Here is a 9,617-nt window from a genome sequence, read left to right on the forward strand (position 1 = left end):
TTTCAGAAGTGAAAAAAGCAGCAGCTGAGAGGTCTTTGAGTCCAAGTTCCAGCAAGCTCAGACCAGTATTGAATTGATGCCAGACAGAAACTTTTCTGTTTTTTGGGGTTTTTTTTTAAAGAAACTTTGTTCTAATAGTGGATACTTCAGAGAGCTGTTCCCAGCTCTTCTCTCAGAGGTCTTTATTCAGTAATTCAAATGAAGAGTATTCAGCTTTTTATAACAGTTCTTCTGTATGTCTGTCCTGTATTCTTTTCCTTCCTGTCTTCTATGGGACTGTTCTGCTCCTGTCTCCCACACAAAGGCATCTGATCCCCTTTTGTACTCAGTTGATGAGAATCAGCAAGAGTAATTTGATTCTTGTATTTACGTTCAGACAACAAAGCATCAGCATTAAAACTCCTATATTGTTAAAGTCTAACATAGTATTTTAAAACTGGCTTATTATTCATTACATCTTTCAATCCTATTTCTAAGCTTATTTAAAGTCAGAAATTGTTGTAGTAACTTTTCTGTGTTTCATATTAGTGTTACAACTTTTGAATTTAAAATGTTTTGTAGAGAACAAAGTCAGTACTGAATTTTAATAATCCTGTGATGATACAAAATATTACAAACATTTTTGTTTTTTCAGGAACTTTCTCAGTTGAGCATTGTATAAAGTTATAACATATATTGCATTTTAAAAATATAAGGCGTGAGTGTCCAAATCTTTGAAAGCCAGTTAGATTAGAAAATTGTTACTATGGGCAATTTTTGGCTCAGTATAATTTCCTAAGAATATGAAGGCATATATTTCTTGGTCTGATTAGGGTAACTTTCAAGTTTGTAGTTCATGTTTTATAGTTCTAAATATGCCTTTTGATACTCTGTTTTTCTCATAGTCTGTATTAATTTCCACTTTTTTTTTTTTTTTCCTCAAATTTTATATCTTAATTCTGTGGAATTGCTCTGGAAGAGAAATATAACATTTTTAATGTGCTATCAGAAGGGTTCATAAAAATGAGCACTTTTCTGTACTTTAGTGTTATTTATTCTCTTTTTACCAAGTTCTGCTCTATAAACTCATGACTAATGATAAGTAAAATAGATAAGATAAGCAAAACAAAAATAGACCTTCTCTCCAATAAGATATGCTACATTATCCATTTAAACAACTTCTATAATGAGTAACTGAAGAACGGTTCATGGAACATCAAAGGATTTAATGAACCACCCAAATAAATAAAACACCAAAGCATCCTCAAACTCCCAAACACAAAGTGGCTTTGTTACAGCAGATGTGTGTATCCAGAGTGGATACCAAAAAATTAAGCGTATATGGTATTTTGTATTTATATTGTAAAACACCCGAAATAATGATGTGTCAGTCAGTCCCCCACAATAACTTCTTGATTTGTTGCCTAGTTTCAGCTTAATTTGAGAAATACAATTGCCTGAAAGATGATTGGTTCCCAGGAGTCTTGTTTAAATAAGTTTGATCCCAAGTTACATGTCTGCACCCCTTCAGCACTGGCCACGAGCCAAGGCAGCCAGACCCTGCTGAGGAGGGGTGTCTATGGGCAGGAAGGGGAGACTTGTGCATCCACAGAAAAAGCTGCTGCATAAGCACAGTTCTATTGCTGGACTCTGCAGAGTCCACGTTGGAGAGAACTATTCAGCTAGAGGATATCCGACATTCCAAAATTCTGCACTTACATAAAAAAAAAAAAAAAGGAGTTGATGTGCCTGGGTCTGTCAGTATTAGATCTCAAAATATATAGGACAAGTGGGAACTTTGACTCTTTTTCACTAGGTATTTAACAGAAACAGATTAATTCAGTAAAACATCTGCAGCTGGTAGATGTATTACTGAAAAGTTCTCACTGTTTGTGGCATCCCTCTCATTAAAAGACACGTGGGTTCAAATGCTGGATTAGTTAGGCAGCTGTCTGGCTTCACAGGATTTGTTTTGCTGTGTGAGAAATGGAAAGTCTTATTGCTGAAAGAATGTTTTGGGCTGGAAAGGTGCTTGTCTGTTTCTTTAGGATTACAATTATTTGGATGTTTGAGCATTGTATGCATGCTGGTCTCTAATTAATTTCTTGTTGGTGTCATTGAATGATTTTATTTCTTCTTCACTGAGATGAATAGAGATTTATTTTTCAAAGTGTTTCCAAGACAGGCACAACTCTAATTGCAAATCAGCTTTATAGAAATATTGAATCTGACCTAATCAGAATTTTTGTCACCTTGTACCTCATCGCTAAGATGGTGGCAGTACTGCTGTAAGCACTCGGTGAATGCAGAGCAGCAGGCAGTATCTCTTCTCAGTGATTTTATAGACTGAGCAGATGAGAGTAAGAATAAATCAGAAAATATGGTTTAGGAGCAACAAGTTAGTATGCAAATATCAATTTTTGAGGAGGATTTAAAGGCTGAATAATTTCCTTTGAAATATTTTGGATAGGGTTTAGTTAAGAAGGATGTTAGTTAATAGAGCAAGTGGAAGAGAGATCCAAAAAATCAAAAAGGAAAAGGCTGAGGTCACTAGAAAAGGACTGGGAAGTTTTCTGAGATCCCTCAGGTGAAACCAAGATTCACTTTTTCATTTCTTAAAGTAACTAGGAATGATAGTTTCAAGCAAGAACCCATACTGTCCTTACTAACTTACATTCTAAGGAGGTCAACTTTCCTGTGGCGTCATTTGGAAGAAGCATAACTGCCGTGCTCAGGCCCCTACCTTGGTACGGTACGAGCTCACATCCCTGCTGTACAGGCTGGCACAGCTCCTACCAACCATCTCCTAAATGTGTCCTTTTTTTTCCTAGCACTGTGGAAACAGAAGTGATTGTTTACTTTCTCCATTTTGAAAAGTGATATTTTTTCCCCCCACTGGTAGAGATCTGTAACTCTGTTTAAGATGCAGGGTTCTCTTTTGCCAGTAACGTGAAATGGGATTGTTGAAAACAGCTCTGTGTGTGTTTTCTTGCTGCAGATGATACCTGTAAACTAACCTGTGAAAATGGAGGAAAGTGCATTATAAACGAGAAGGGGGATCCCCGATGTCACTGCTGGCCAAGTTACTCTGGTGAAAGGTGTGAAACCAACCATTGCTACAATTACTGCCAGAATGGAGGAACCTGTGGAGCCTCTCTCCTTGGTAAATATTTCTGAGCAGCTGTGTCTTACTATTATACCTGCCTTAATTCAAATGTTTCAATTAGTTCCTTGTTTGTAATTTTTTTTTTCCTCTTTGTAACTTATTTGCTTTGTCTGTACTTAAATGATGTGCAATATAGAGGTATATACCATACTTACTTTAGAATCAGTAGTGCTTTTCGTTCACATATCTCAGTGTTTTGGCAGAATTAAGCTGTATCCCAGAAAAGGAAGCGTGTAAGTAATTATTCATTATAAAGATGCACACGTTGTGGTACAAAAATGGAATTGTAAAGCATAAGGTCCAGTTAGACTATACGAGGAACAACTCCACACATCTTGCTCTCTGTCTCAATTCTCCCTCTGTATTTTTACATGCATACACAGGGATATTTCCTTAAATTACAGAGTTGTGTGTCCTTAATCATTTACCTTTGGTTGATCAGAATTAATATCCTTTGTTTTCCTGAAGGAATTTGATATCACATCTCCTGTCTTCAGGGAAATGATCCTAACTGTCAAAAGGAGGATGTTTGGCAGCTGATCTTTGTCCCTAACATGTAGACTGTTGTAGCTGGTATAATGCCATTATGTGTTTGGGCTAGAGAGGGAAAACATGATAAGAGGCAGTCTAAAATTTAGTAATTATATGAGAAAGGAGAAGTTGAATTCTATTTTCTGCTCCAAGGAATATTTAAATATTTGATTGAAAGTAGAACAGCTAGAGAAGAGTTTGCTGTCTCCTCTCTTCTCAGAAGCCTATCAGCTGCTGAAAATGGTGAGAATAATTTTCTCCTATGTGATGACCAACACCCTGATCTCTGTAAGAAAAGTGCAGGCACCTGGCTTTAGAATACGAGTTTGTAGCTGTTCAGCACAAGAAGAAAGAGCTCTCTGTAATGCAGAATTATGTATCTTAGTCTCTGTGACTGAGAAGGCTTAAATCTCAATGGGTTTTTTTAGCACTCCTTACTAATCAACTTTAGCTTATACAGTTTAGTCATTTAGCTTCACTTGCTGGCTTCTTTGAAGCCTCTTATTTACTGAGATGTGGTGGCAAAAATCCAAGTGAATGCAAATCTGGTAGTCTGTTGTATGCCAGAAGATTTTTCATTTCTGAGTATTTGAGGGTTAATAATGTTGTTCATAGTTAACATCACTTATAATGACTAAGTATTAGAAAATGAGAATTACTTGTACTTGAAGTTGATCAATTATGCTTGAAACTGCTTCTAACAGCTGATGGAACTACTGACACAAATGATAAGCAGCGATTTTTATCAATGTAGGGAGGTCAATACATGTTTAGCAAGAACATGCAAGTGAATGAGAGAAAGTCACAGGTGATTTAAGTGATGTGCAGAGCTTCCTTGTCATTTGAGGAGAGGATATTTACTCCCACATCTTTACATGTCTGGCATCTAATACCTTTGTGGGGTTAAATGGCTTCATAAAATTAGTAACTCAGCCCCTTGAAGGCAGCTCAATTATGAATCCTGCAGAAACCCCAGGGTTTTATTTAATCCTTTTCTTTTGGCCGTAGCCATAGGGCTTGCTCACCTCCAGCAGCTCGTGTTTTCATTACCAGGCAGCTAACACTTGCTGTGCTCACACAGCTATGCTATCACCTGGATTTCCACCCGCCCCTTACCCCCTGCTACATCCAGCCTCTGAAATCTCTGATCCTTGCTGAAATAATTAGTGGGGTAGGTTTGGTCACTAGTGAGTAATGGAGAGAGATGAGTAGATTCTATAATATACTTCTCCTAAATTGTTTATCATGGCCCCAGCTGCTACAGAGGGCATTAGTCTTATTTCTGCTTGGTCTTTGCCTGCACCAAAAATGCATGAGAGCCAGAATGGATGTCACCACAGTCCACATCTCACTGTTCAATTGCAGGATTTATGGTAATCCAAACCTTGACCTGAAACTAAAGTTTACTGTACCACTCATGGCCAAAGTGTGCCAAGCTTTTATGAGCCAAGACCAGCGTAGAGCTGATTCTGATGACTCTTACTGGGCGTATCTGCTAACAGGAATATTCTTCTGCTGTGCTGTGTCCACTTTCCCAATTTAATGAAAATTCCATAGTAATATTTCAAGTTAACCAAATTTCCTATCTGCCATTTCCCGTTCATGAGGGTAGCTGTGCCTTGAAGCCCATGCCATAACTTCCATGTGTTGGAGATGTGTAGGAAATGACCAGATATCTTTCTATATCAAAGTGATTTAATCCAGCATTCCAGATAAAATTTTCAAATTGATCCACATCTCATCTTCCTTGCATGAATAGCCCCTGGACCCTGTAATTATTCTATTAAGAAGAAATCTCTATTTTTTATCAGACCATATTTCTTATCTATATCAGGCCATAAATTGTGTGTTTCTGAAACAAACTAGCATGTCAGTGAGGTGTCCCCTTATCCTAGTTTAATCTAATCCATTATATACTAAAGCCATTATGTATCTTACAGAGGGAAGCTAACCTGGACACCCCAAAAGTATTGAAATCTGTAATTAAGTCAACAAAGCTTAATTCCTCGAGTGTTTTTGCAAGAACCATTTCCTCTTTCCAGTCAAATACACCACTGTGCAAAGCATGTTGTTCAGTCATGGCATCAGTGAGTGCACATTTAGCTGTAGGAGCTGCACACACCATTCCCAGCTTGGACTGAGGGTGTGAAATCCAGAACAAAGGAGTTGTTCAGTCACTTCCTTCTCATTGTCTCAGCCTTCAAAGCAGAGTTGATCTCCTTTGTCAGGTTCATATGAGTGTCATTAGTGTACATGCTACTTTATTCTTGTGTGTTACTACATGTAGGAATAAAAAGCTTCCATATTACCAGGAATTTATTCAGTTTTTCCTTAGTGGTTGTAGAAATTCAGCATTATATTGTGTCTAGATTTATATTACATCCTACCAGGTTGACCCGTCCACTAGTAATAGGTACATTGCACACTTTTTGGTTTTGTTTTGGTTTTTTGTTTGTTTGTTTCTGTTTATTAGGTTGGTTGGTTTTCAGTTGTTTGGTAAAGAATTATTTCACATTTCTGGAAAGTATAAAATTCCTATTTTAGAATGAAGTCAGCTCAATGTCATCGTAATTTCTTCTGCCATGCTATTGCTATCTGTGCATACCACCTCCCATACTATCATGCTCACAACCAGTTCCTCAAAAAGCAGCATTTATACTTTTGATCCATTATACAACTGGCTCATCAAACTGTCCTGCTCAACTGATGCAATCAAGTTTCACATATTTTCCCAATTTTATCTTCTTTTAAAATTTGTTTTTGTTCAAAATGATGAAACCTTTTCCTCTGGAAGTTGCAGGAGCCATATGTGTGCGAGTGCCAATTCAAATCCTATCTGCAAAATATAAATAACTCGTGGTAATTTCAGCTTGCTTGACTACGTCTTTCTCACAAGTTCTGATTGCCTTTATCAATTCTCATATATTATCCAACTCAAACAGCTTTGATGTAGTCAGTCTAACAAGTGTCATTGTACACAGGTGGTCTTTGGAAAGCTTAGGGGCAGCCAGTAAATTTAGCCTCCTGGGAGATGAGTTTCTGCAGGGGGCCTCCTGCTGGGACACGTCTTTGGAAGTCAGGAAATTTCCTTATTGTTGGCTTCTGGCTTAAAAACCGAGGAAGAGATATCCTGAAAACAAACCTTTCATCATGTTCTAATATAAATAAAATGACACAGCACATAAAATGCTCTTCTAGTGAATGTGTGTGTTCTAGTGAATGTGTAAATCCCGTTCTCTTTCACCACCTAACAGTAATGTGATAACCAATTAAGTAAATTGCAGAGTATTACTCATTTTTTAAAACATGATTGTGCTAAATCTTTGCTGGATGTGGTAAGTTATAGAACCTCATTATCTGCACACAAATGTTAATTTGTTAAACAAATCCCACTGGCAATTCAGGGATTATTCACTGTTGGTTTACTTTACTGCTAAGCCTTTTGGCAAATTCCTATGTGAACATTATATAGCTGGAGATTGGGGCAGCTTTAATTAAAATTTATAAGTTTATGACAGTTATATTGAACTACAATAATTGAACAAAGAAAATGTCATCAGTTAATTAAAAGTACACATCTGAGACATGTAATTAAAAGTTTAGTATAATAATGAACACTTTCCAGTAAGCCAAATTAATGGGAATTTGGAAAAAAATTCAATGTTACCATAAAAATGCACTTTCTTTTTTCCTTACAGTTTAAAGTAAAAATATGGCAGCAGTAATTTACCAAATGTCTGGAACATGTTCACTAGATCTAGCTAGTTCACAAAATAGATAAATACATGTTTTTGCTCTACTTACAGTACAAAGAGTATGTCTAACCACTTAGAATTGTGATATTTTGTATCAAAATGAGTAAAAAATTATGTCTTTCCACTAAATGAAAATTGATGTAATATATTTTCAAGAAATAGTTATATATAAAGTAGATATTGTTTTATATTCTATTTTTTAAGCCAAACAAGTTGAGTTTGGGACATGATGGTGCATACTGGAAACATTCAGGGAAGCTGTTTACTTTGCTAATGTCGTATCAGTCCCAGTAGTCTCAAAGGTGAATGTTACATCCTCTTGCCACCACGACGGGGTGGTGATACTTACGGTAGGCTGGTGTCATGGAAGAAATAAATAATCTCTGTCTTGGTGCAGGCATTTGTTTGGATGATCTCGTTTTTCCAAACTTTCAGAAAGCTTTCAAAAATAGTGCTATTTCCCTAAAAGATTTTTTTTTTTTAAATTGCAAAATACCTTATGTGGTCATACAAAATACATGATATTTCTCTGTTGTTTAGGCACTAGCATGAATCAAAGTTGATCTTCTTAGAGTTCTCTTCATTATAAAATAAATGTAAATAGGAGTTTAAGATAGATGAGTAGATTCCCAAAAGAAATCACCCAGATATTACAAAGACAGGGCACTAAAATATTTATTAGCTATTTCTGAAAGTGATTTGAAAAGTTATTTGCTATTATATAGCAAATTAAATTGGCAAACTAGGAGTAACTACAGCCTCTGTGATCAAAACCTCATTGAACATTTTTAGGATTTTGATCTCTGTCATCTGCCTATGGATCTGTTTTCTTTGTAAGAAAAGGGGAAACTGCTTTTCATCTTAATGCCAAAAACATCATGTATTTGTTTGTGCCAAAAATAACTTCATGTGTCCTAGGGTCACCATAAAGTATTCTCCTTTAATTTACTAAATTCTGTGTAAAATGTTTGAAAAAATATGTGAGAATTTTATAAGTTTGTTTGAAGTTCTATCATTTCTAGAATTAAGATAAATGCTGTAAATTATTATTCTTATTCTTTTGAGAGGCTACATAGAGAATCTTCAGATAATAGCAACTTTCAAGTACATTGTTTCCACAGAGAATTTTCATTATTATTTTCGTTACTTGTTCTATATGTCTTCCCAGGCACCCTTTACTGTATTCTCTGGAATTCATTTCTTTAGAGTTGTTATTTAGAATTATTTTAAATGCAAAATATTCTCATCAATATAGGGCCTACATGCATTACGTGTCCACTTGTATATACATATAGTGAGAAACTGTTGCGATTCAAGATAGCAAATCACCAAGTGCATGCACATTCATTGTAAATCATTCAGAATGTAGACATTCTTGTCAAAAAAAAAGACATGCTTCTTGCTCTCTAGATAATATTACTGTGGTTTTCAAATTGGAACATTTACATGTGATGTGCTCAGAATGTGCTGCCACATTGTCCACATTGACAAATAACATTTTTCAACATAGGTAATTGAAATAGAAAATTTTTCTTGGTGTTATTATGTTGCAGAAGAGGCTAAAGAGGAGGATAAGAGAAAGCTAGCATGCTAATCTGTAATAGGCAGAGGAAAACAAGACAGTGTTCTCATACAGTAAATCCAGTTGAGGATCACAATGAAGAAGGAAGAGCTCAAAACAGGGAAATTTTTTTGTGTTTTCTTTCAGAAAATTCTTTTCGCTGCTTGTTTGCATAAAACACACCATAAGATGGTTAACTGAATTTGAAACAGTTTAACATTCCTCAAACCACTTTCCTTACTATTTTTTGGTACTGTAGTGTGTTGTGAATGTTTCTGTGGTGGCAAAGGTCAGGAATTAAGAGAGAATTTTACTTCTGTCTCTGTACAGCTCTAATCCTGAAACCTCATGACCAGTGTAAATGCTGAAGTTTTAAGCACATGGGATTTCCATGCAATGTTTGTTAGTTAGGATACGTGACATCTTAGTTAACATGACTGTTTCCTTTGCAAACATAAATCAATATTCTGATTCTATGATACAAAACCTTATGATGTTGTTTGCCATTGTTTAATACTACAATTTTATTAAACTGTTCTTGGAACCATTTTGTATCAGAAATAATTTATGAGAATAAGGCAGATTATTATTATTATTATTATTATTATTATTATTATTATTATTA

General features: G+C 35.7%; 1 protein-coding gene across 1 annotated transcript in view; it reads left to right on the plus strand.

The window, feature by feature from the left end:
• Nucleotides 1-9,617, plus strand: part of LOC104531908 (low-density lipoprotein receptor-related protein 1B-like) — a gene marked incomplete at both ends in the record, with an annotated part of 61,717 nt that overhangs the window by 43,289 nt on the left and 8,811 nt on the right. Inside the window, one exon of the mRNA XM_010176948.1 lies at nt 2,978-3,142. Coding sequence (XP_010175250.1) covers nt 2,978-3,142 — 165 coding nt within the window. The remainder of the gene's footprint in view (nt 1-2,977; nt 3,143-9,617) is intronic.

This window comes from Antrostomus carolinensis, unplaced genomic scaffold (genome assembly GCF_000700745.2).
Source record: "Antrostomus carolinensis isolate BGI_N321 unplaced genomic scaffold, ASM70074v2 scaffold24591, whole genome shotgun sequence".
NCBI lineage: Eukaryota > Metazoa > Chordata > Aves > Caprimulgiformes > Caprimulgidae > Antrostomus > Antrostomus carolinensis.